Source organism: Canis aureus, chromosome 36, assembly GCF_053574225.1.
Source record: "Canis aureus isolate CA01 chromosome 36, VMU_Caureus_v.1.0, whole genome shotgun sequence".
NCBI lineage: Eukaryota > Metazoa > Chordata > Mammalia > Carnivora > Canidae > Canis > Canis aureus.
The window spans coordinates 30,628,167-30,655,246 of NC_135646.1; the positions used below are offsets into that span (position 1 = coordinate 30,628,167).

A 27,080-nucleotide genomic window follows, 5' to 3' on the forward strand; every position below is an offset into this window, starting at 1 on the left:
TAATTGTAGTCTATGTGTTGTTCATTTGCAGTTTTAAATAGTCAAAACATTCATGTTTTCTAATGTGACTTCCGAGGAATGCATTATTATTTTTTTTCAAAGGACGGAACCATCTTAATGCTGACGGGAACATAAAGCAGATTACACGGAACGTACACACCTTGTGACCACAAGAAATGCGATGCTGAGCTTGCTGCGGCCCAGTAACTGGTTAGGGCTGTCTATCAGGAGGAAGGGGCAGCGATGGATGAGGACACGCTCGCGGCCAGTACAGAGGGAGGGGGAGGTAGACCTAAGAAAACAATCTGACGCCAGCCTGAGCTGGACTTCCAAAATCAGATGAAACCTCAAATTTCAAGTATATTCTTTGAGATGGGCCGCCTTGAAAACAGTTTTGCCAATCAATTCGAGTATCATATTTTATATATTTTCGGCAACTGTATATGCATTGAAAATCAATCTCACACATAAATGGAGTGTTCTTCAGGAAGCAGAGTTTCAAATATTGTCACATTTTAGGTAACAGATGGACTCAGCCATTCAATTCAAACAATAATTTAAGCACAGAAGCACCAAAAAAGTTACTAAACCAAGGTTCCTTAGTTGGTGATACTATTTTTCAGGTTATGAATATTTGGATCCAGTAGATAGGCAGAAAATAAACAAGAATTATCCGTTGCCTTAATGAATAACTCAAAATTCCCCAGAGGCATAATAATGGAATCCAGTCAAATGCAAAATCAAGTATAGAACACTATTATCCGCCATTCCTCTCAAAGGAAACAAAACCCATATGTATGAGAAATATCTATTAAGATTTCTTTCCAAGCTATTATTGAAACTCAGATTTTTAAAAAGTTGTTTACTTAGCATTTTCAGGATCCACGTTTTTGAAGAGAATTTGCAGTTAGCAAGTAGTGAGTCTCAGTCTTTTTATACGTACAATAGGAATAATAACAATAGTACTTCATAGAGGTGTTGCAAGGATGAAATGAGATAACATCTGCTAAACACTTTGGCATCTGGCACTTGGATTGTGCTCCAAATATACGGTGCCTTTGTTCTATACGTGGCTCGATGCAGACAACAGCTTAGCAAAACCTTTCTGACAGACGGCCTCGGGAGGGGCCTTCACTGGATTTTGAACTATCCCTAAATGTTGAAATAATCACTCCAATCACTATTTTCTAATTGCATCGGCGAGGAAGGCTTTGTCCAAGACACACGGTCTTCACTGGATCAGGATCTGCCTCATTCCACTCTCGGTCTGCGTGAGCACAAATTCAGAGACCACAGAGGAGGACTATCATCTGATCAGGATTTTACGTCTGTGAGACACAATTACAACCTACTATGCTGCGCTCAGAGCTGATATGTTAATTAGGCATTTAATGAGATAAGAGGGACAAAGCAGCAGTATGCATGGGGCATTTCTAGAAACAAACAGAAGAGCAGACACAATGACCACATCACAAGAGGCTGGGGTCGGGAGGGAGCTGGACGGCGGGGTCACTGGGCGGGTCAACTGGCCCCGGGCTGGGGGGGGGGACACAAGGAGCTGGACAGCTTGGCCCGGAGCCCAGCAGGTGCCTCCCGCACCAGCGCGTGGCCGGCTTAAGGGGTGAGCTCCGAGCACGCAGCCCTGAGGTCTATAACCCAGACGCCCTCCGCTGACCCCCGGGCGGGCCTCGCGGGCAGGCCACGGCTGCTAGCAGAAGTGACCACGAGTGAGGGAGGCCCCCGTTATACAGCCCACAGGGAGCAAGACCTAGAAAGGGCCCAGGAACCAGGGCAGCGGCGCTGGGGCCGTGTCCTCTGACTTTAGGGACCCAAGGCTTGGGTTGGGTTGCTGGAGAGGCTCCCTGGGGCCAAAGTTGGGTGGCTGCAACATTTATTAAATGACATTTGTATGTGTTTTCTGGCCTTGCGTGGAGAAAACCAACGAGTGAACTCAGTTCCACGTGCCAGCTTCCAGGGAGCATAACGGGCAAGAGGTCTCTGTTCTCTTTCCAAATCCAAGATCTCCGCAGACGACATTTGGCCCACATTGGTACCAATGAACGCTATTCCTGAAAAACGGCAAAGTTCCCATATAGCAATAGTTTTGTTTTGAGATAAACTTCACCTAACATACATTTCACCATTTTAAAGTACACATTTCAGTGACTTTTAGAACATTCACAGTGTTGTGCAACCAGCACCGTTCTCTTGTCCCAGAACACTTTCGTCACCCCGAAAGGAAACCCCATACACACTAAGAAGTCGCTATCCACTCGTCCCTCCTCCCAGCCCCAGCCCCTGACAACTAACATGCTCTCTATCCCTATGGATTTGCCTTAGGAATGTATTTCTTTTGGGAATCTTCTGAATTTGCATTTAATTTTCCAACTGGACATTGTACATAACAGTGTATGCGTGTGTGTGTGAGGGGGATGAAAGTCAATATTCACGAGAAACTTTGCAAGATCAAATCTGTTTAAAATATGCGAACCAAATGAAAACCTGAGAGGTATTTATTTTTCAGTTAGATGTCTGTAATTTAAAGCAGGTGTCTGAACTTAAAGTTCTCAAGGGTTCAGTCAGTTACAGGTCGTGGAAACATCAAACAGTTCTTGAAATACATCTGTCACATTGAAAAAAGGTGTCTGAGCACACGGGGGCTTTGTGTGTAGCCCCTAAATTAAGCTGCAAGGCCCCAGGGCCCCCAGCTCATCCTGGGCCCGAGCTAGTCCTGGGCCGGAGCTCATCCTGGGGCCGAGCTCTTCCTGTAGCAGCTGCTGACAACCCCGTTTCCTCCGAGCCCCGCGCTGCTGACCGTTCTTTATTCTGTGTGTCCTGGGGAGCACCTCAGACACAGCGGAGCACACAGGACGCCGGCGGTAAGTGAAAAAGCAGCTTAGAAATAATAAGACCCCCCTTTTTCCCCAACCGTAAATACTTCTCAATTTTAGATGGATTGTACATTGTATTCTGGCTGGAATTTATAAAAAGCTAACCTATTCACAAACTTAAGAACTTTGAACACGAACTAGAAAAACTAGAAAATGGTTCTTACAGCATCCTGTTTCTTTTTTTAATTTTTTTTGGTAAAGTGCTTTAAAATTTGCATGGCTTTCTTAGTTATGATTATATTAATAGAGAAGTTGCATTTTTGGAGTTCTAGAAATAATGCATATTTTTTAAAGAATTTTTAATTTTCAGCCAAATAAGTCCTCAGAAGGAAGACCAGCCAGTTGGGTCTTGTGATTTACGCCGTACTCTCTAACCCCGAATGCCACGGCCAGGAGATTCCTGGCATCTTGCATCTTGCACACGTATTTTGAGGACTTTTATTGCATTTTCATTTTCAATTCCTTTTCATTTCATGAGCCTCAACTAAGGGATCTTGTCGCTTTCCGTTGATAAGGACTCGGGACTCGCCGGCCAAGGCCCCGACGCCCAGTGGCTTCGGGTTCTGCATCCGCTCGGGTTCTGCATCCGCTAGGTTGCTCTCCAGACTCTCCCCTGCGCGCTTTGCTGTGGCCTCTCCTTTGTCTTTTTCTTCTCCCCGTTTGGGCTCCTGGGGACCCCCTGGGGCGGCAGAACGCAGCCTCCCCGTGACCTCGAGGCACAGACTTAGCTGCCGCCGCCACAGTGCTTCTCAGGCCGGGTCAACTGGAAGCAGTTGTTTCTGCAGCACCTGGATGTGCTTTAAGGCCCCTGGAGGCCGCGCGAAGGTCAGCTCAGCGTAGGGCCGCGGTCCCGTAGCCGCACACGTGCCCCCCAACCCCCCCCCCAGGACTGGGCCCCCGCGACCCGGGTCACCTGCCCCGGACTTCCCTGGGAGCGAAGACCACGGACTTGAAAGCCCTGCGGGAGGGAAGAGGGCACAGGAGGCTGGAAAGGCCAGGCCGTCGGGGCAGCAGGTGGGCGGCGGGTCCCTATCTCCGCCCTGCAAGCCGCCCGCCCCGCCCGCGGCCCCGGGAGGCTCCCGATGCGGCGCCCAGATACACCCCCCACCACCCCCCCCCCCCGACCCTGGCGACGGAGGCGGCTCGGGGGCGGGCGCTGCTGGCCCTCGCCTCCCACCCCCCCCCCCCCGACCCACCGCGGAGGCCCTGTCCCTGCGCCAGGAGGGTCCCAGCCGGCGGGGCACAAGCGGGAAGGGCCGCGGGGGCGGGGCTGCAGCGGGGCTGGAGGGAGGGCGAGCGCGGCGGCCTCCAGGTGCCCGGCGGGCGGGATGCCCGACCCTAACCCCGGGCTGGGGGAGGGGGGCGACGACCCTGGGGGCCCGCGGGGGGGGCCGCGGGGGGAGGCCGCAGGGGGAGGCCGGGAGAGCGCACTCGGACGCCGGGGGCGCTATGGAGGCCGTGCTCCGCTCCCCCAGCCCGGCGAGGACTCTGCAAGGCGGTGCAAGGCGGCCCCGGCAGCCCCCACCCCCCGCCCCACCCCGCAGCGACCCCCCGCGGCCCCACGCCCCCCGCGGCCCAACGCCCCATGCAGCCCAGCGGACCCCGCGGCCCCCCGCGCTCCCCCCACCGAACTGCTCCCGCGGCCCCACCCCCCGCGGCCCGGGCAGCCTCCCGTACGCCCCCCTCTCCCCCCCCCCCCCCCCGCAGCAACCCCCTGCGGCCCAAAGCCCTCTCGGCCCCACGCCCCCGCCCTCCCCCGCTCCCCCCGCGGCCCCGCTTCCCCCCCTCCCGCGGCCCCATGCCCCCCGCCCTACTCCGCCCCACCCCCGCGGCCCAACGTCCTCGGCTCCCGCGCCCCCGCGCCCCCCACGGCCCCCTCAGCCCAGCGGACCCCGCGGCCCCGGCGGCACCCCCTCTCCCCCCCCCCCCCCCCCGCAGCGACCCCCTGCGGCCCAAAGCCCTCTCGGCTCCACGCCCCCGCCCTTCCCCGCTCCCCTGCGGCCCCGCTTCCCCCCCTCCCGCGGCCCCATGCCCCCCGCCCTACTCCGCCCCACTCCCGCGGCCCAACGTCCTCGGCTCCCGCGCCCCCGCGCCCCCCACGGCCCCCGTGGCCCAAAGCCCCCCGCAGCCCAGCGGACCCCGCGGCCCTGGCGGCACCCTCTACGCCACCCCCCTCCCCGCAGCGACCTCTGCGGCCCAAAGCCCTCTCGGCTCCACGCCCCCGCCCTTCCCCGCTCCCGTGCGGCCCCGCTTCCGCCCCTCTCGCGGCCCGATGACCCCCCCCGCCCTACTCTGCCCCCGCCCTGCGCGCTCCGCCCCACCCCTGCGGCCCAACGTACCCCCCCCCCCCGCAGCCCAAAGCCCCCCGCGGCTCAACATGGCCCCAGGCCCCCCGCCCTCTCACGCCTCCCCCGCCCCCCCCGCTCCCCCCCCGCGGCCCCCTCCGCCTCCCTCCTCCTCCTTGGCCCCCGCCCCCCCCCGCCCTGTCACGCCCCCCCCCGCGCCCCACACCCTCCGCGGCCCCCGTTTCCCCTCGCGGTGCCCCTCCCCGCCTCCCTCCCCCCCGCTCCCTCCCCTCCGCGGCACACCCCCCCCCCCCCGCCTCCCTCCCTCCCTCCCTCCCCCGCGGCCCCCGCTCCACACCCTCGCGGCCCTGGGCCTGGCCGGCTCCTCACTGGCGGCTGTGGGCGGGGGGCGGGGCCGGGGCGGGGCCGGGCCGGGGCGGGGCGGGGCGGGGCGGCTCGGGCGGGCGTCCGCGGGGAGCCCCGCCCCGGCCCGTATAAGCGCGCGGGGCGCAGCGGGCGGCCGGCGGCGGCGGCGCGGGGTCGGGTGCGGGCGGCGGCAGCGCGGCCTCCGCGCCTCCATAAGGCTTTGCCTTTCCGACTTCAGCTACAGTGTTAGCTAAGTTAGGAAAGGAGACCCCGAGGGCCCCGGTTCTCCCGCTCCCTGCCCCGCGGTCCTCGGTGCTCGGCGGGGCCCGCGCCTTGCACGCCTTGCCTTGCACGCCTTGCACGCCCTGCTCGCCCGGAGCCAGCGGCCGCGGCGCTGCGGGGTCGCCCGGGGTCATGCCCAAGGCCGGGGAGCAGGCCCGCCAGGGAGGATGCTGCGGTGAGTGGGGCGGGGGCTGCGGGGGCGTGGGCGGGGGGACAGAGTGAAGAGTTAGGGTGCAAGGGGCGCCCTCGTGCCCTCTGGGGGTCCCCACCTAGTGACCGGCGGTGCTAAGGGAAGAGCCCGCGCCTGCGACAAATGCACGTGTGTGTCCCACAAACGAAGTCGTAATAACCGTGTTTGATAAGAAAAATGAGCGTGGCAGCCCGCGCACCCAACTCACCGCCCCTCTCGCTGTCTCGCAGGGTCCCTAGCAAACTACCTGACCTCCGCCAAATTCCTCCTCTACCTTGGCCACTCCCTGTCCACTTGGGTAAGTGACTGTGCACGGTGACTCTTACAACAGACTTTTGCATAACTTCTTGTTTCCTTTCGTTCGGACCAGTTTCATGAAGCCATCCTCCAGGTTGGCCAGGCAGCGAAAGGAAGAAACCATCCAGGTACACCTGTTCTAATGAAGAAATTATTTTCACCAAAGATATTTTCCTGTAGGGGTTAGTAAGTGCTACTGAATTATCATACTTTGTATATAGATGAACAACCCTCCAAAGATAAAATGAACAAACAGGGATATTTGCAATGCCTGTAAATTTGTAGTTTGCATTTCAAGGCTTAGTAAATGGTAAAATTTGCTACTAAGAATGGACGAATGTCTCCTGTATCTTCTACTTCTACATTTAAGCTATTTCTCACTTTCTTCTTTTGTTAAAATGATAAGCTCCAGCATATTACACTACGAAAATAGAGTAGAATAGTAGAGTGACTGACTTGCGCTAAAAATAGCATACTCAGATTAACTTAAATATAATTGACCTAAGAGCAAATATCTGAGTGATAAAAATCCTCTGCTTTAAAAATGTCACCCATTGGTAGATCTGTGTGGGGCATCTCAGGCTATCTTAAAAACTATCACCCACTGAAAATTAGCCATGATATTCATAATCTCCCTCCGACTTCCTCTGTTGTCCTAGAAGGCCAGTGTTTCATGGGCCTAGGTTCCTCCATCAACACCCCAAAAAAGAATAATCCCAAAAGGATGCTGGGTGTGTGCTTAATTAAAGATTAGAATCTTTAAACAATTGTTCTTATTGCTGAAAAGCAGTATCTGGGTAAATTCTTTTTGTGCCTCATATATGATATTTAATTTTTAAAAAAATCACATGTAAGGAGGAAGAATTTTTAGGGTGAATTTTGTGAATGTTATTTTCTTTCTAAATTGGGAACTTCTATGGGATCATCCTTAAGGCGTGAATGCAGACTATTGTATGAGGAAATCTGTACCCATGCCCTGGGGAAATTATTAAGCTAGGTTATCAGCTCTTTAAGAAATAGCAGTTCAAAGATGGCTTTGGCTTTTTAGAAGGGCCAGCTCCTATCTCCCCTGAGGCTGAGACGAGGATGACTCTGCAAATACACATAAACAAATTGAGTGTGTTTGGTTTCCAATAGCTGATGATTCTAAGGAGAAGTCTAGTGAAACTACTCCTAATTATATCTAAACCAATAGTTTTCTTTTTCCCTCCATTTAATTTAGTAAGTATTAAGTATTTTAAAAGCCAGTAGCCAGTGGTGGAGACAGTATCTGAAGCTGTCATCTTGTGACCTGGCCCTCTCTCCTAGGAGAATGAGGTGCCTCACTCCCAAACACTCATTATGTTGTTTAATGTTTATATGCCCTTTCGGTATTTGGTTGGGAGGTCAGATTTGCCAAAAGGGTGGAACTCTGGTTGTTCCAGGAGGATTTTTTTGTCAGAGTAATTAGAAGTCCCACAAGAAAAGTGACAGACATTTACCCCTACCTTACCGTAAGTTGAGCATAGGGACTTCTTGTGGAACATTGGATCAAAACAAAACAAAACAAAACCCAACAACTACAACTGTATAAGGTTGAGTGGAGTTTAACTTCTTGTTGCAAAAGAGGAATGCTCACTAACTAGATCATTCTGCCTTTTAAGTTTTGTCTCCTGTTCGACACTGATTTTGTTCGAACAAAATCTATGTGCTTATGTGTGTGTATACACAGATACACCTCCTGCCTATTTATCCATTCCCCCCGCAAACTCTACCAAATCATGGTTTCCTATACCCTAAAAATAGAGGTGTTAGCCTAGAAGGTTCTATGTGTGTGGGGCTGAATGCCCTTTGTGTCTGTCTGCCAGTAGATCAGTGCATCTCTCCCCGTACTGTCAGGATACAAAGTACTGCAAGAACTGGGTCTTGTTGTCAAGGGCCTTATAACATAGCTTGGGCTTTAAAAAAATGTATCTAAAAAAAAAAAATGTATCTGGTCGCAAAAACCTAACCAACAGCAGAAGGCAACGGAGAGGGGTGGCCAGTAGTTTATTTCTTGCGTCATTATCCTACGGGCTGTGTGTTCATAATCTGGATGTCCGCACGGCCCCAGCCCTTATTCCTTTCAGGCCTCTGCTCAGAGAGGTCTCTACGTCACGCTCAATGCCACCTTCCGTGCACGCTACGTCATATTTCCTCGTAGCAGTTATGCCACCTGCACTGCTCTAGGCTTGCCCTTGGTCTCGGCCCCCTGGGTACAAGCTACATGAAAGTATGGACCTTGATTTTATGTCCCGCTGGGTTTGTCACGCCTGCAGTAGTGCTGGGTACATAGGGCCTCTCGCTAAGCAGTGCGGGCCTAAGCACTGGGATCCTTCATTCACAGATACTCAGTTGGCCCCCAGCCCTCAGTCCACTGGGGTACACGGGCATGTAAACAAATCATCAAAGTACAGGGAGCGCACATAGGAGGGCAGGAAATGGATGTAAGGAAGGAATGGGTGGGCTCGAAACTGCACTTGGTCAACATTTACTTGGACTTTGCCTGATTCTTGGGCTTCTTGAGCATGGACTCTGTTGCCACTTAGAGCCCAGACCCTTTAGGAATTGAGGTAACTAGAGCAATTTGATGCCTCTCCATCAAGGAGGTGTTGTGTCATATAAAGATAAACCAGAAAGAACATTTTCATTTAGTAGCACTTGTTTTGATGGCCTGCTGTGGAAGAATCTAAAAATCTTGTGGGTATAAGATAGTTAAAAAACAAAGAAAGAAGCAGTAGAAAGTAATATTTTTTATTCTTTACGTTAAGAGAGGAAATTCGCTCGTGGAGGCAACTTGTAGTTTAGGGCACGTGTGTGTTTTTTGTCTTTTCCTTGGGAGCTCTTCAGAGGAATGGAGATTAAAGTAGGGGAGGTACTTTACTTACTCTTTATTCCTAAGGGAGCCACTTGCTCTCCTTATGCCATTGTATTCTAATTCAGCCTGGATTTGCTTCTCTTGTTAAAGATCAAGAAAACAGTTTGTTATTCTTATTGACATCTTCCCCTTAATATAAAGTTGTCTTTTTATTGGTTGCAAACCAATTGTGTGTCATACACTTTTAATCATTTAGTACAGTAGTATTTGAAACTTAAACAACTCCTGCTTGATTTAAGCTTTCTCTTATCAAAACAAACACAAGCTGTGTCAGAAATACTTGGGTACGGTGCTGGTTAATCCTCAAAGTTTTGAACGTTCGTGGAACTAATCTAACGTACCAGAACGACATGACTGATAAATCAGTCTAGGGTTTTGCCACTTATTTTATATTTTCTCATTTACAGTTGGGATTCACTACGTATCTACTCCTTTTTGGTTTCATGGTATCTAATCTGGGTCATGCACTTGGCTGAGGTTTGAGAGTGCAGAATGTTCTAGAGCCACATTCCAGACCGTCAAGTTAGAAGCAGTCTTTCACACATGGTGCTTCCACTGGCTTCCAGTGTTTGATTTAACATTTATTTGATCATATGCACCCAATCCACCGAGGCCCTGATGTTACGTTAATTTTGAATTGCATTTCTAAATTGTGTTCCTAATCTCCTATGTCAAGGTTTCTCTATCTTGGTACTGTTGCCATCTTGGGCTGAATAATTATTTGTTGTGGGGACTGCCCTATGCAGTTGTAGATGCCAGTAGTACCCCCACTCCCTGCTCCCAGAGTTGTGACAACCCAAAACAGTTTCAGACATTGCCAAGTGATCTCTGGAGGGTAAAAGCACTCCCACAGAGAAATACTGGTCTACAGGAAGATTATTGTAGATGATTGCTATTGTATATGTGCATCAATTTTAAATTTTAAATGCATAGGATTATTGCCTTGGTTTTATTGATTTTTTTACATTATTTGATAGACCAGGATAATACTTTGCTCCTGATCCATTAAATTTATCAAACAGTTGTTAAGAGACTTTGGAAAGAACCAAGACTCAGTACTTCCACATTGAGTCAAATTCATAAGTAACTTAGCCTGGAAATTTTGTTTCCTGTAGTGATTTCCAGGGGTAGGTTATAATAGAACATTGTTGTCCTATTTTATGTTAACTCAGAAGTCAAAGTTGGAGCCAAAAATCTCAGAATAAGACCCATTAAATATTTCTTACACGTTAATTTACCTGATTCATTAAAAGTTTTTTTTTGCATTTTGCAGTAATGAATTCCAAAATTTCCTATATAGTCTGAAGAAATAATTAGATTTTTTTCCCCTTTCCAAACCCATCTGTATTAAAATGTTCAAATGAAAACCTGCTTCTGGGTTTATTTCTGACATTTATATAAATGAATTTGCCCATATTAATTTCATCTTTCTGAGCCCTGCTCTTTTTTGACTTTGAAATAGTGCATGGATTTTATATGTATGTATTTATTTATTTATTTAAATAAATTTATTTTTTATTGGTGTTCAATTTGCCAACATATAGAATAACACCCAGTGCTCATCCCGTCAAGTGTAGGGCATGGATTTTAGAATGTTAGAGGCCAAAGAAACCCTACAGATCATATAGTTCATTCTTCTCAGTTTACAAATTGGAAAGCTGGCTTTTTCTTGACATTCAAGGCATATGAGTGTTTATAGACTATACTGTAGTTTCATTCTGGTTCAGTAGCAAAACTACTTTATGCCTCTCAAGTCAGGATGGGTCAGTTCCAGGCCCGGGTAGAAACCTGACATGAACGGGAACACATTTTGTCTCCAAAAGCCTTCTTTGGTGTGGAGGAAACTACATTTTTTTTTTCTAGAGTGATAAGCAGTACGTGTGTTTCATTAATATCATGTTTTTGGGTTTACTTAGTAAATGGGCCAGAGCATTTTCCATTGGGCCATGATGGATGGTTTTAACACCTGACCCATGCTCAATTCATAGCGAAGTTGTTGACTTTGAAAATCTCATGGCGTAGCTGGAAAGTACCTTTTTGATAAGGAAGCAACTTCCTGAGTAGAACTGACTAGAAAGTAAAAAATGATTTCATCAAAACATTTTCTCTTTTCTTCTTCAAGGGAGATCGGATGTGGCACTTTGCTGTGTCCGTGTTCCTGGTAGAGCTGTATGGAAATAGCCTCCTCCTGACTGCAGTCTATGGGCTGGTGGTGGCAGGATCTGTTCTTGTCCTTGGAGCCATCATCGGTGATTGGGTGGATAAGAACGCCAGACTTAAAGGTGAGTAGCGGTAAACTAAGGCTCTGTATTCGTGGGACCCATGCCTGAGCTAAAGAGAAACCAGTGTGACTGACCCATTGCATCTGCCTGCCACTCCTGAGTGACGGGATGCTCAATGGCAGCACTTCTGCCTGGAGGGTCCTGGGGCCTCTGCACAAAATTGGAATGCCAAGATATTAAGCTTATAGATTTTTTTTTTTTTTTTTGGCTCTTTGGCAGTTCTTGAATTCCAGATGTTAATAATTAACACCATAGTTCTTTTCTGGGAGGAATGTTAAACATTAAAAGTTTGCCTAACTCTGGTGTTTTTTCTAACCGTGATTTGCACTGAAATCTGTTGGTATGATGTTGCTGGGGCAGCTTTAACATCTGTCCTCTGAGTTACAGTGTTTCATATAGACGCATGTGTGAGGAAATAAAAAACTGTATATTTAAGGGAGAGTGTCTGAGTCTGGGTCGTGGAGAGCTGAATTACAAATTTTTTAGGGAAAAGGAAGAAATGACATTTATTCTAGCACATTAGTGCGGTTTTGTATAGGAAAGAGAGAGAGTGATTGAACAATTCAGTTATGCAGAGTGTAAGGGCAATGTAAATAGTAAAATCAGGGCAGAATTTTCCTGAATTTTATAGTTGGTAATGCCAAGACCTGGCCACGTCTGTCTTAGATGTTGGAGAAAGATTGAGGTATCAGTTTCCTACAGTGCAGAAAACTGCCCCTGGATGGAGAGCAATTTGGATCATCAAATTCCAGGACCCGATGCTATTAGTGAAATGGTCAAGATGGCCTTTGTCTGTCGTGACAATAGATAGACCAAAACACGTATAGGATGAAGTCTACGAGAAAAACATTCCTAGTGTTTACATCATTATTTATAGGAAAGGAGGAATATTATACACAGAGACCTCGTGACTCATGGTGGTTGCACACTGGAAATCTAGGTTGGGAAAGAATGTTGAGTTGGATGAGAAAGTGTGTGGTAGGATAGTGGTCTCCGGTTCATCCCATAGAATCCACTCAGATGTCACCTTCCATGAAAACCTCTCCCGTTTCTAGGCCGAGTTCATCATTTCTTCCTCTGTGCCCCCAGGAGGCTTTGTCAGTACCTCTGCCACCGCACTGACCCTCTTACAATGACCTGTTCGCATATCTTTCCTTCCTCTGGTCCATGGACTCCTGAAAGCCAAAAACCTCGTGCAGTTGATATTTAAATCTTGTGCAATGAAAGAATGAGTTCTATGTTGGGATTTTATTCCACACTAATTTCAGAAAGCAGGTTGTTTCAGGCTCTTCTATGATCTTCCAACCCAGCACGAGCTTTGCTGCCCTTGAAGACAAGAGCCCTAATTATACGTTACGTACACGACTCTCTGTATTCTCCGAAGTACTTTCATGAGTATTTTATTTGAGCACCATAATGACCTTATAAAGTAAAGAAGGCAGGAATGGCTTGTCATCCTCAGTTTATAGACACAGGCATAAGGGACATTATGTGTCTTGTCCAGATTACCTCCCCTGGTGATGGCACAGAAGAGATTCCAAGTAAGACGGGGGTGTGTTATGTGGTCTACTGACCAGCCTTACTCCAGTACTTCGTCTACATGGAATTTCCTAGCATTTCCTACATGGCCTTTCGCATTAGAATGCCCAGAGGGATGCACTGCTGCTCTTTATTCTTGGTGAATCTTTGTGTGTCATCCCTACTTCTGTACACCATCTGATCTTGTCTGATTCAGCCCACCCTAGAGGAGGTTATGGAGCCCACGACCTCTTCCTTAACCCAATCGATAACTTCCTACATATTCTTATTTTAACTTAAGCAATAAAGAGCTAAGAGACGGATCTTGTCTATGTAATGTAGTTGTTTATGACAGCAAACTTGGAAGAGAATCAACTAAATCAAAATGTGATCATTATGAATGGCTTCAACTACTTCATCCTTCTTGCAAATTTTATTGGTCTGGTTCGATATGGTGGGTCCTACTAGAAATAGTTCATTTAGGATTCACTTCAGGAATGTTTTTTTTTTCCCTTGTAATAATTTGCATAGACATTAATGTAGTAGTAGAACAGGAATGTGTGGACAAAGATGGGCCCATTGAGGTATTTTGATTTAGTGACTACTTTTATTTCTCCCTCTGTACAGTGGCTCAGACTTCGCTGGTGGTACAGAATGTTTCGGTCATCCTGTGTGGAATCATCCTGATGATGGTTTTCTTACATAAAAATGAGCTTCTGACCATGTACCATGGATGGGTCCTTGTAAGTTCTCAGTGGAATTCCTAATGGCAGAAAGTAGGACACCCAGTAGTGGTAAAAAAAAAAAAAAAAAAAGGAAACCCTTTGAGACTAGGGAATAATTTTTTGTAAAGACACTATTGATCTCTGTATCCACTTTAATATCCCCTACAGTTATTATGTTTTCTTTTAGTTCTTTTACCCATGGTAGGCACTCGTTAAGTATTGTTTGAACTTTACCTTTGTCCTTTTGGGTTCTTCTTATTTGTTTTTAATGGCACTTCTAAGAGTTTATTAAACAATTCAGTTGTTTTCAGCTTATTAGTATTAACCTATAATTTGTTCACGTTATATAAGAAATGTTATCCATGAAAAAAAAAGGTTATCCATGTATTTATTAATGTGTCATGATTGTGTTCCTCCAATAATAATTGGTATTTCTGTTTGGGGTCATGGACTAAGTAACTTCTTACACCGTGGTCTCATGATAGCTTGATAAAAAAAAAAAAAAGATTTTTGAGGACAGAGTGGAAAATAATGGATTTAATGTTGCTGTTGAATCTCCTTATATATTTAGACTGATACTGAGACCTTCAAGGGCAGATCGGACATTAAAATCTTCTAGCGTATTCCCTTTATTTTGTTGATGAAAAAACTAAGACAAAGTGATGTTAGTTTATTACCTATTGCCATGTTGCTAGGAAATATCAGAACTCTGACTTAAATACCTTCTCACTTCCCCTTCAGCATTTTTTCCATTTTGAGAAGAAATTACAAACTACCCCCATCCCATGTTAACACTTACTATGATAACTGTGTCACATGAAAGTGCGTATGGCTTTTATAATTTTTGTATGATGTGTATTACAGATGATACAGATTAGGAAAATATTACGTCCTTTAACTTGACCGTTGGTACTTAACGTCTCATGTCTACAAAGTAAAATTATTTCTTGTGGCTTTATGAAGTTAAAAATTTTATTATTATGCCATCAAAGACCATTTTAAAGTACATTGTACGTGCAGTGAAGTAGGTACGTGTGGTGAAACTGACACTTCAACTCCACTTTTTTCCTGTAATCCCTCAGACTTTCTGTTATATCCTGATCATCACTATTGCCGATGTCGCAAATTTGGCCAGTACTGCCACTGCCATCACGATCCAGAGAGACTGGATTGTTGTTGTTGCTGGAGGAGACAGGAGCAAATTAGCAGGTAATCGGGTGTTGCCTTTTAACTAAATGGGTTATTAGGATTCACTTTAAGTCAGAGGTAGTAAATGAGGCTTGAGCTTTTTCTTCTGGGTGTTTTTTAAAAAATAAATAATTAATTAATTAGATGGAGGAGGGAAAGAGCAGAAGGAGCGGGACAGGGAATCTCAAGCTGACCCCACTCCAAGTGTGGAGCCTGACGTGGGGCTCTGTCCCAGGACCCTGAGATCATGACCTGAACCAAAATCAAGAGTCAGCCCCATAACCAGCTGAGCCAGTCCTGCACCTGTTCTGGGACTGTTGAAGAACAATAGGTTGAAAACATCGTCTTTGTCTTATCATCACATTGTCTCAGTGCGATGATTTATCTCACTGTTATAAAGTTATTTATAGGACAGTAAACTTCTCTTTTATTCTATACAAACCTGGCAAGTGGAAAAACATTTCTTTTGAGCTCTTTCTTTTAAATTCTGCTAACATTCTCTAAATGTTTACTTAAGACTTAGAACAGTGAAAATCTGGCATGGGATTATATGAGTCATACCATGAATTTTATTTTTCTCCCAAGCGAGTGGAAGCGCATTAGTCCTAAAAGAGACTCTAGTAGTTAATTCCTGCAACTTTAAAGTTACAATCTAGAACTTTTATTACATTACATACAATGTAACATAATTGCTGTTACAAATATGAAAGAAATTAAGGCCAGAATATGATTTTTAAGAAGCTTACAATCTGGGCAGCCCGGGTGGCTGAGCAGTTTAGCTTCTGCCTTTGGCTCAGGGCATGACCCCAGGTCCCGGGAACGAGTCCTGCGTCGGGCTCCCTGCGTGGAGCCTGCTTCTCCCTCTGCCTGAGTCTCTGCTTCTCTCTCTGTGTGCGTCTCTCATGAATAAATAAAAAAGAAGTTTACAGTCTTAGTTGCCCCTGAGGGGCACTTGACGGGATGAGCACTGGGTGTTATACTATATGTTGGCAAATTGAACTCCAATAAAAATAATACAAAAAAAGAAAAAAGAAAAAAAATCTAGTTGCCCAGCGGAAACATATACAAGCGGCCAGAGAAAGACAGAAGAAAGCTTACACGGCAACATGTCCTACTGCATCGATACCACTCGGGCTCAGAAGAACTCCTGCCCTCCACCCTCCCTCTGCCCCCTGACACAGACGCACAGGGACTGGTAAGGACACAGGCTGAAGGACGAGGGCACACTGTCCCCTGATCAGCTCGGCCGAAGCGGCCCGTTGAGCTAAGGGCTATCACAGGCCTGTTGCCCAGCCGTCCTGCCCGACGAGGAAGCCGTTGCCGACGATTTAAACGGCTCATCCCAGGACAGAGGGTGGGAGTAGGCGCTGGGAGAGCAAGCGACTTGGGGCCACGTGGCTGAAAAAGGAAAGAAAGTGGTGACAGAAAGGAAATGAAATCTTTGGAAGGTGCAGAGGGAGAAAGAGAAATTTGCTTAAGTCACCACCTTGTTGCGGCAGAGTCACGATCTGGGCGAAACCACAGTGACTCGGAGGAAGGCGTTTGAGTAGGAGGAGTTAGCACGGGTGAGGGCTGCTCCAGGACATGCTTTTTGCAGGTGAAGCAGTGATTCTCACTGATTTTTTTCCCCTTCCTGTAATCACTTACTGATAGGAAATAATTTCATGTCCGTTTGTCACAGTAAACTGTAAGATAAGGCTTTGTCCTATTTTGTTTGTTTTTTCCCTGTTATTTCCTTTCTCTCTTTAACATACTATTTTAAGTATGTAATACATGTCCATGGTTTAAAATTCAAAGGGTATTAAAAGATATGTTTTGGAAGTAGATCACGTACATATCTGCTAGAATATATTTGGGGGGTGGGAGTTGGCTTTTAAAGTGGTTTTCTTTTCTCTTAATCTGAATTTCTTTTTTTAATTTTTTTTAATTTTTAATTTTTATTTTTTTATTAATCTGAATTTCTTAACTCATTTTGACTCTGAAGTCTGGAGGGGGGGAAGTCCTGAGGAAAGTGAAAGTTACCCAGAATCCTTAATTTATTCTAAATATCTACATAAAAACAAAAAACAAAAAACACCAAAGATTCCATGTAACTTCGTGGGCCTTTTGATGTCCCAGAACAAAAACAAAAATGGGGCCTTTCTCTGCTGCCCCTTATTACCAGGAATAATTGCAGAGTGGGAGAGACTAGGCCAACCAGTCCATTTGCTAACCACCTTGAGTTTCTCAAGTTTGAGAAAGGAAGTGAGCTGCCCGTCAGACTTTGGCCCGTTATGAGCTGTTAGTCCTTGGTGCCTTTTTGCTTCCAGCCAGCAGTGCAAGCGAACAGCCTAGTGAAGGAAAACCTCCGCGTCATCTTTCCTCAAGGTTAAACATCCACATCTGTTAAAAAAAAAATTAATTAAGGGCTGTGCTTCGAAGTAGGATAGAAACTTTTCTACGTCAGAAGGTCAGCAAGGATCTAACCATGGATTTTTGGTGCTGCTTCTGCTGTAAGGCAAAGAAAGTTGAAGGATGGATGGGAGGCGGAGAGAGGAAAGATAGAGAAAGAAAGGACGGGTGCAGGGATTCCACCTGCCACCCCAAGTACCTGTGGGCATGAGTCTCTGGACACAGAGGCACCTGCTGCAGCCAGGATCGTGGATGTCGTGGGCGTTTTGCAGGCTGAGTTTTGAGTCACCAGTGAAAACTCTTAGGAACCCATGCAGGGGACGAGGCAGGGCTGCTGCGTGTGTGTGGCCTCGTGTGCTCCCGTCCGCAGTGGGCAAGGGCGGTGTGCACAAGCAGGAGAGGTTGTGGGCTGGATACGCGGCGCTCCCATTCTCTTGCCCCAGTGTTTCTTGATTTCAGAGTAGGTCTTAAAATTGGAAGTTGTATCACCGAGGGTTTAAAAAAAGAAAAAAAAAAGAGCAGGAGACCGTTTCCCTGGAATGTGAAAAAATTTTAGAATTTCGGTGGCATCAGGCCAGACTATCAGCTGTTAACATCTAGTTTGGATGGTTCCAGAAAAGGAATTGTTTTCCTACATAAATACTGTTAATTAATCTGTTAACTGATTTGCCTGGGTCCTTGCTTTAGTGTTCTATCGAGACGTTGTCTTGGGCCATGACCCGTAGCCTGTCAAACCCGTTTGAAGCTCCTTCCTTTTCCCAGACTTGTGACTCTGTTTTATTTCCCTCCCTGTTTCTTGGTCAGCCGTGGTTGGTCCTGGCTTCTGAGGTTCTGGGCCCTCCGTCCTAACATCTGCCAGTTGGCGCGGTCGCGTATGCGAGCTGCGTTTGTCATTGGAACTCTCTGCACTAAAAATCACCCCGTATTTAAGGCAGACGGATGCGCTCGGCACCCCTTGCCCAGCGGGTCAGCAGCTGATGAGGTCGAGGGACCCTCCGCAGTCGCAGGTGGCGGGGCCCAGCGGGCTCAGGGCGCAGCAGCCTTGGGTCCTGGGAGGGAGCCAGGCCAGGGCCCTGCTGCGCGGGGCCGCTTCCCCCCTGCCTGCCCCTGCTCCCGCTCGCTCTCTGCCAGATAAGATTTTTTTAAAGATAAAATAGTAGCAAGTAGCTGTTTAATGTGAGTCCTGCGCCGCGACTGTACTGAGAACAGTTGCACCAGAGCCGTGAGCACACGCGTGTGTTTGCATTGCAACAATGAGAAGCTTGTCATGAGGATGTGTTCGCGTGTGCAGAGGACATGCTTGCCTCCCTCTTCGGGGTAGGATGGCTCGGCCTTTGTCACAAGCCATCGCACGACCATCGAGCTGCCCAGGCTGCCCCCCTGTACCCGGGCGTCGCCGCCTCCCAGCCCGGAGCTTCGGGTCGCCCAGCACCCGGGCAGTGACAGAACAGCAAGTCCTTTCGGCGGTGCTGACCTAGCAGCTGCCACAACGTGTGTGTGTGTCCGGGGGGTTGGAGGCCGGGGGGGCAGGAGGTCGGGGGGCTGGAGGCCAGGGACTGGAGGCTGGGGGGCTGAGGCCGGGGTACTGGAAGCCGGGGACTGGAGGCTGGGGGCTGGGGCCGGGGACTGGGGCCGGGGGGCTGGAGGCCAGGGACTGGAGGCTGGGGGCAGGAGGCCAGGGGGGCAGGAAGCCGGGGGGCAGTAGGCCCTGGTGGCTTGCGGTGGGTGGGTGCCACCTGGCAGGGGTGCAGCGTGTCACTGTCCCACTGGTGCCACCCACTGTAACTGGCTGGAGGCTGCTGGGGCCGCGAGCACCAAGAGGAGGAGCTGGCAGTGGCCTGTGGGGGGACCATATGTCCCGTACCACCTCCCCCAGGTGCCGGCGGGACTGGGACTGCTCAGTCCTCCCCTCTACTCCGAGGGGCAACAAGAAGGCACCTTGGTCTTGTCCTCCACCCTGACCCCGTTGTGTGCTCCCGTGGGCACCCGTCTCTCCAGGCCACCCGCTGCCTTCCCAGCTCACTCCTCCTGCCCCCATCAGCCCCGCCACCTGCCACCTGGCCGGCACCCACAGATCGTTGCTGGTGCTCCCTTGTCCCTGCCTGTCACCCCTCTGCTCTCCCCCACCCAGCTGCAGTGCCAGGCTGGGCCTTCCGGTCGCACGGGACCACCACCAGCATCTGGCCTCATGCACTTGGTCTCTGTTCCTCCTGCCACTTTTCTTTCGTGAGAGCCCGCTGAAATCATTTTTGCTCACTCCCCTCACTTAGCGTTGGTGATGTGGGGCTCAGGTTGGCCCTTCATACTGCCAGGTGATCGTCCTACTGTCTGCAGGAGGACGAGGTCTCACCTCCTTTCTCCTTGCACAGTTCATCCACATCTCCTCTCCCAGCCTCGCTTCCAGTGATGACCTTGCTTTTTGTTTTACTGAGAAAATAGGAGGAATGAGGAGTCCCGTGTGCCCCCACCGTCACACCTGCCCGAAGCCGAAGCCGTTTGGGTGGTCTGCGCCCTGCTCGCATCCCTGGCTCCTCTCCAGGAACTCGTCTGCTTGTGCACCAGGCTCAGGCTCCATCCCTTCTTGTCATTCTCCGCTGCATGTAGAAGTGCAGTAGTTTTGCTCTTCAACATTTTCACCTCTCTCTACACCTCCGACCCCGCTTCTCTGTTCTCCTTTTCAGCAAAACTTAAGAAAAAAAATGTCTAGGCTCACTCTTCTCAACTCCCCTCCACGGTCAGGGCTTTACTTTCTATGACGCCAGGAGGCAACGTGCACGTTGTGAATCCAGGGGATGCCACTCACTTAAAATAGCATATAAGTGGCATCTCTATCTCCTGGAGCTGACACCAGCCTCTTAAACCAACCTCAGTCAGGCATTTGCCCTACTGCCCTAGCAGAACTACTCTTTTTTGAGGTTCCCCAACCTTCCACGTGACCAATCTGGAGCTTCTTGTCAGGGCTCATCTTCCTTGACCTATCAACTTGACCAAGCGGCACTTGCCAGTTGAATACCCCCTCCTCTTGGAATCAGTTGCCCCAGGGCTTCTAGAATACCACAGTCTCCTGGTTTTTCTCCTCTTTTACTAGCTCCTCCTCATTTTCCCTGACCTCTAGGCATTGACATGCCTAAAACTGGATCCTCAGATCTTGTCCCTTCTGGCTCTACACTCAGTCCCTTGGTTGACCTCATCCAGTTTCACTGCTTTAAAACTCAACCAGCTGGGGTGCCTGGGTGGCTCAGTCAGTGAAGCATCTGACTCCTGGTTTCTGTTCAGGTCATGATCTCAGGGTCATGAGATCAAGCCCTGAGTCTGGCTCCGTGTTCAGCGTGGAGTCTGCTTGTCCCTCTCCCTCTGCTCCTCCCCTCACTCACACATGCTCTCTCTCTCAAATAAATAAACACATAAAATCTTAAAAAAAAAAAAACACCCAAAAACTAAACTCGACCAGCTGATGACTACCAAACCTGGCACCTACTTCTTTTCCTCAAGTCCAGACGTATTTAACTGCCCAGTTGATGTGGCCTCTTGACGGTCAGTAGGCCTATGAAAATCAGCATCTCTAAACTAAGTACTTACTCTTTTGCCCCAGACCAGATCCTTTTGAAGTCTTTCCTTTCCCAGGAAGTGGCGACTCTATCCTTCTGTTGCTCAGGAAAAAAGCAACAAACTTTACAGTCCTCCCTAATTTTTCCCTTTCTCTCACACCCAATATCTAATCACTTTGCACGACTTCCTGATTTTACCTTTGAAGTGTATCCAGCATCTATTTCTCCATCTCCATTATTACTGTCCTGGTTCATGCCACATCGTTTTCTACCTGTCGTCTTGCCTCTGCTCGTCTGCACATCCCTCACCCTCATGCTACACCTCAGAAGCCAAAATGAACCATTAACAGTGTGTCAGACCGCGCCACCTCGCTGTTCATTAGCTTCCAAAGGCTTGCTGACTCATCATTGTCCAAGTTGACATCCATAGAATGTTCACGAGACCCTGCGTGACTGGGCCAGTCCGCCCTCCCTCTCTGATCTCATCTCTTCCTCACTCTGCTTCAGCCCTGCCAGCCTCCGTGTTGTTCTCTTACACTCTAGGGAGCTCCTCCTGCCCCAGGACTTTTGCACCCCCCTTGGTCTGGAATCCTCATTTCACCAATATCCACATGACAGGTTCTTTTTCCTCCTACTGCTTCATGTCTCTGCTGTGATGCTCTTTTCTTCAGTGAGCCCTTTCCTGACCCTGCCATATTTAAAATTGACATTTCTCTTTTCCCCTGAGCACTGTCTATGCCCTTTTGTGCTTTATTGTTCACCCTAATGTTGAATTAACATCCAACATGCTGTGTGTGTATATATCTGTATATATGTTTGTTGATTAACTCTTTTTTCCCCATGTGAAGGTAAATTCCATGAGGACAGGGCAGGATATTAATTTTCTTTATAGTGACAGATTCGGTGCCTAACTCATAATAGGCATTTAATAAATGTTGAAAAATGAATGTAGAGTCACTTCATTTAAAAAGCTGATGTTTTCTAAAAAAAAAAAAAAAGCTGATGTTAGACTGATTTATGCAACCTCAAGGGAATCATGATTTTTGAAGCAAATTTAATGTGACTTGTTCCAAACAATAAATTATTTCCAAACAAAATGGTATGGAATGTTTATGGAAATTTGCATTTTAGGAATCTAAGCTCTTGGATTATGAGTTTGTATTATGTAAGTTGGCAGTCTCTCTTTGATAGTTTTGCACACTTTTCTACCTCTTTTACCTCCCTCTGTAGATATGAATGCTACAATACGAAGAATTGACCAGTTAACCAACATCTTGGCCCCCATGGCTGTTGGCCAGATTATGACATTTGGCTCTGCAGTCATTGGCTGTGGTTTCATTTCGGGGTGGAATTTGGTGTCCATGTGTGTGGAGTACTTTCTGCTCTGGAAGGTTTACCAGAAAACACCTGCTCTAGCTGTGAAAGCTGCTCTTAAAGTAGAGGAAGCTGAATTGAAACAGCTGAATTTACATAAAGGTAATCTCAACACAATGATCAATTCCTTTTATTCTGATGTTTAGACCTTAGGCGTTGGTGAAGACCAAAACTATGTCGAATTTATGTCAGGTTTATTACTGCTGAAGGCATGCATGAGGTTAGATATATCGCTTTGGTAGATGAGTCACAACCCTGGGGTTGGATGGCCTGAGGACAATTCTGGTTTGAATCTCAGGGGGTTGAAGTGGAACCGCTGGTCCTTTTCCTTAATGTGAGTAGTAGACATGGAGGGGAAATTAATTGAGGGATGGCTGGGAAAAATTGAGCCATAGGAATGGAAAGAACAATGGGGAAAAAGAGAGAATAAGAAAATTCCTAAGAGTCTGTGAAGAGAGGAGTTACATGGCTATTTGTAGAACAGTAGAAGGGAGTGCGGGCATGCAGGTGGGCATTTCCCAAGAAGAGAGGAAGTTGGGCTTCTGGGTAAATGGAATCTTAACAGGGCCCCAGAAAAGAAGATGCTGTGTTTTTCCAATTATTATATTTTTATTTGGCGGGTTTTCCTGTTACTGACTTTGGTGGGTGTATAATTCTTTTTTTTTTTTTTTTTAAGGCGGGAGTATAATTTCTAACGGGGGTGGTGGGGAAAGGGAGACAGACCACATGAGAGAGACGGGTATCGGTAGTATGTTGTTTATTTAATATAAATGCTACTCGGAGATTGTTCCATGGCTAAAATTCTTAGATTAGTCAAAGCAAATACATACTATATTGATACATATAATGATGTCTTTTATTAACAGAAACTGAGCCAAAACCCTTGGAGGGAACTCATCTAATGGGTGAGAAAGACCCTAATGTCCATGAGCTTGAACATGAGCAAGAGCCAAGCTGCGCCTCCCAGATGGCCGAGCCCTTCCGCACCTTCCGAGATGGCTGGGTCTCCTATTACAACCAGTCAGTGTTTCTGGCCGGCATGGGTCTTGCTTTCCTCTATATGACTGTCCTGGGCTTTGACTGTATCACCACAGGGTACGCCTACACTCAGGGGCTGAGTGGGTCCATCCTCAGTATTTTGATGGGAGCATCAGCCATAACTGGAATAATGGGAACCGTGGCTTTTACTTGGCTCCGGAGAAAATGCGGCCTGGTTCGGACTGGTCTGATCTCAGGATTTGCACAGCTTTCCTGTTTGATCTTGTGCGTGATCTCCGTGTTCATGCCTGGAAGCCCCTTGGACTTGTCTGTTTCTCCTTTTGAAGATATCCGTTCTAGGTTCATTCAAGCAGAGCCACTGTCCACAATGACACCTACAAAAGTACCTGAAATCATCTTTACAACTGAAATGCACGTGTCCAACGGGTCTGACCCTGCTGGTATTTTCCCAGAGACGACTCCCAAATCTGTGCCCATAATCTCTGTCAGTCTGCTGTTCGCAGGCGTCATTGCTGCTAGAATCGGTAAGTCTTTTTTCTCTGTGTTGATTAACTAGAGTGTCTCTTTGCAATGTAGGTTCAGAAAACTCAACGATAAATAAATGACCTGAAATATTCTCTGAGTGTGAATTTAAGCAAAATCCATTATTTATCCTTATGTATGTTCCCGTCTTTAATTATGAAAATTTTATTTTATAGTTTAAAATGCAGTGTGTATATATGTACATATACTGTCTTAAAACATGATTAGGGCTTGAAATTTTTTTATAGATGAACATCTTAAGTATTACTCCCGATATAACTTAATTTTCAAAAAGATACGAGCTTTAATAATCATAATGCCATTTAGTAATTTAGAATCTTTATATTGCTATATCTCTACCAAAAGGACTATAATTTAAAGGATATTTGTAGAGGACAAAGTAAAAAAGATAATGTTTTTGGTCTCAAAAAAAAAAAAAAGATATGGTAGCTGGAAAAAAAATCCTTCAAAAGTTTGTCTAGCTTTTGTGTATTTATAGTATGCTCTGCCAAACAAATGGATTTCCTTCCAAACAAATGGAAGGAAACACTGTGTAAAGACTTCTTACAAGGCAAAATTTAAGTAATTATTAATAGAGTACTGGTGAATTATCTCTGCCTGAATTCGTTCTTGAAATGAAACCGTATTTATCTTGCGATAGAATGCAATTCATTAATTTATCAAAGACAATTAATATTCAAGGAAGACAGCTTTATTGTAGGGGCTTTAGAACCCAGGAAGTAAATGTAATAATGGTTTAAAGTCTCCTTAAACTTTAACCATAAGGATATGTTAGTATGTTCACTTTGAGCCTTAAAAATACTCTTACTTATAGTAAGATTTATTGTCTCTGATTTCAGAGTTTTGCTTTTGTAGTATAAATAGTCACAGAAAAATTGAATTAAGAAGTTTGTAGGGGATCCCTGGGGGGCTCAGTGGTTTAGTGCCGCCTTCGGCCCAGGGGTGATCCTGGGGTCCCGGGATTGAGTCCCACGTCGGGCTCCCTGCATGGGGCCTGCTTCTACCCTCTGCCTGTGTCTCTGCCTCTCTCTGTGTCTCTCATAAATAAATAGAATTTTTTTAAAAGTTTGTAGGTTAGACTTATTACTGTACGGTGGCTATAAAAATCATTTCTTGAGGCCACTAGTAACCTAGTATTTTCTATTTTATTTTTCAAGTTTTTATTTAAATTCCAGTTAACATACAGTGTAATATTCCTTCCAGGTATAGAATTTAGTGATTCAACACTTCCTTAAAACACTAGTATTTTTTAATGAAAAATAATTCTCAAAGGCAAGGGTATGATGAATATATATACTTGGTGACTTTAAGGTAAAGGGGCCAATGTGTATTTTGCACGTGTCACCATTTTTAAACTGTAAATCATTTGAAATGTAAAAGCTATAAATTAAAATTCAGTCTTTGTAACAAATACCTTTTATTATAGGTCTTTGGTCCTTTGATTTAACTGTGACACAGTTGCTGCAAGAAAATGTAATTGAATCTGAACGAGGCATTATTAATGGTGTTCAGAACTCCATGAACTATCTCCTTGATCTTCTGCATTTCATCATGGTCATCCTGGCTCCGAATCCCGAAGCTTTTGGCTTGCTTGTGTTGATTTCAGTCTCCTTTGTGGCAATGGGCCACATCATGTATTTTCGATTTGCCCAGAAAACTCTGGGCAGCAAGCTTTTTGCCTGTGGTGCCGACGATGAGGAAGTCACGAACGAAAATCAAGCGAATACGTCTGTCGTGTGAGACGAGTTAACTGCTGCTGCCCTTGCTACTAGGTTCTGTAGAGCACACGTGCTTAGCTTGGACTTCAGCATCCCCCCCAATGGCTAGGTGTTTCTCTCTGGTTTGACCCCGGTCGTACTGTGAGGGCTAAAAGCTAGTTCAGAGGCTTAGGTCAGAGGCAATGAGCTGGTTAATTTTCCTTACATTTAAGGATGGAAAAAAATAGGAAAAGAAAAACTCAGTTTAAGCGTAGAGAATAAAATGGTAACACTGATTTTTCCTATTTCTCGTGAGCAGACCAAACTTTACAGGAAGAGCGGTTAGTCATGTGATTGAAGTCGTTCTTTGGCAGATATTTGTTATCTGTGCAAGAGTTCAGAGGTCCCCCCCCCCGACTCATTTGTATCCACGTCTAGCTAATGCACTTTCTTTTAGCATCTTAGTCACATTATAGAAAACACGTTCTGCTTCAAGTGTGAAGATGGGAGTTTGATGAGCAGTATTATTCTCCGTGATCCTGCTGATTGTGGCGGTTCGCGTGCATGTGGGAGTGCGGCCCACGGCCTCGCTGCGCCCCTGGGCCCTTGTTACCCTGCGGGGCCGCTGTGCCGTGCGCCCTAGCCCGTGGGGCCCTAACCCGGCCGTCATGGGGCCCTAACCCGGGCTCAGGGCCTGGCCAGGTCACGCGCAAGGGCACGCTCCCGGGGCTGGCACCGTGTCGCTCAGGACAGCCGTCCCGCCACCTGACGGATGGAGCTTTCCACCAGCAGATGAAATGTAGAAAGCAGGCTCACGCTTGGGAAGCTTTTGTTTTAAAATCATTTGATTTACTTTAACACATGCTTGGGCAGAGCGTCTTTACTTTCACTGTTTTGTACCAAGGAGTCATTTTTACCCAGTTGTAGCCGAGACTGTTCATAAATGTGTCCCTTTCGAATGCCTATGAGGAGAATGGAGGGAGAGAAACACGTTTCATGGAGTTCTAGAAGACTGCTTACAGAACTGCTTTAGGGTCCTCGAGCCCTCGTGACCTGCGGGCCCTGGGCCACCCGCGTGCACTTTCCAGGAGGCCCCCTCCGGCCGCCAGGGCTAACCTTTTCCCTGTCGGATGATGTACTGATTCCTGTTGTAAAATCTTTGTAAACTATTTCTATATAAAAACATTTTTAAAATCTTGATTCTTCTTTCCTGAGTTGCGTTCCTCAATTATTTGACATTGTTTTTGCTACAGCACATCTGCCTGGGACACAGGGCATTGTCCCCCTGCCCGGTCCGCGGCCTCATACCCTAATATTTAGGGTCGCTCCACTCTGCATGTGTACGGGTTACGGCGGCCCCCATAAGCACGGTCACGATGAGGCCCAAGCGCTCTCCCCTGACCTGGCGGAAGTCATGAGCCCTCGGAGTTCAGGTTTTCCTTCTGCAAAGTGGGGAGGCCGCCCTGGCACCTGCCCCGCCCACCCCCCAGCTCCCCTGCTCCGGTCAACCAAGCACGGTCCCTCAAGGCCCTGCGGACCCCCGATGGGGCGGCGCTGGTACTAGGGGCCGGGCCCAGCAGAGCCACTTGCAGAGGCCGCCCGGCCTCC

At 47.4% G+C, this 27,080-nt stretch overlaps 1 protein-coding gene and 1 long non-coding RNA gene across 3 annotated transcripts; one reads left to right on the forward strand and one right to left on the reverse strand.

Moving 5' to 3' along the window:
• Positions 1 to 2,495: 2,495 nt before the first annotated feature.
• LOC144306098 (uncharacterized) lies at positions 2,496 to 5,603 on the reverse strand. The gene is made up of 2 exons (XR_013373128.1): positions 5,535 to 5,603; positions 2,496 to 3,699 (listed from the first exon to the last, which is right to left on the reverse strand). It is a non-coding gene; the product is annotated as an uncharacterized LOC144306098 (long non-coding RNA).
• An 89-nt stretch (positions 5,604 to 5,692) lies between these two features.
• On the forward strand, positions 5,693 to 26,672 carry SLC40A1 (solute carrier family 40 member 1). Of its 2 annotated transcripts, XM_077885379.1 has the most exons (8): positions 5,693 to 5,999; positions 6,245 to 6,312; positions 11,330 to 11,489; positions 13,635 to 13,750; positions 14,815 to 14,941; positions 22,090 to 22,335; positions 23,100 to 23,756; positions 25,202 to 26,672. In XM_077885379.1, exons 1-8 carry the CDS (start codon positions 5,957 to 5,959, stop codon positions 25,513 to 25,515), a joined length of 1,731 nt encoding a protein of 576 aa, XP_077741505.1. In that variant the 5' UTR covers positions 5,693 to 5,956; the 3' UTR covers positions 25,516 to 26,672. The 2 variants fall into 2 exon arrangements, with proteins under 2 accessions (XP_077741505.1, XP_077741506.1); XM_077885380.1 differs by lacking the exon at positions 5,693 to 5,999 and having other exon boundaries at positions 6,300 to 6,439.
• Positions 26,673 to 27,080: the final 408 nt, after the last annotated feature.

What these genes read in the sequence shown, in the direction of transcription:
- SLC40A1 (XM_077885379.1), top strand. Translation starts at nt 5,957, where the DNA reads ATGCCCAAGGCCGGGGAGCAGGCCCGCCAGGGAGGATGCTGCG. An exon ending in GCCACTCCCTGTCCACTTGG is followed by an intron (nt 6,313 to 11,329) that starts GTAAGTGACTGT and finishes TTCTTCTTCAAG; the next exon opens with GGAGATCGGATGTGGCACTT. An exon ending in CGTCATTGCTGCTAGAATCG is followed by an intron (nt 23,757 to 25,201) that starts GTAAGTCTTTTT and finishes CTTTTATTATAG; the next exon opens with GTCTTTGGTCCTTTGATTTA.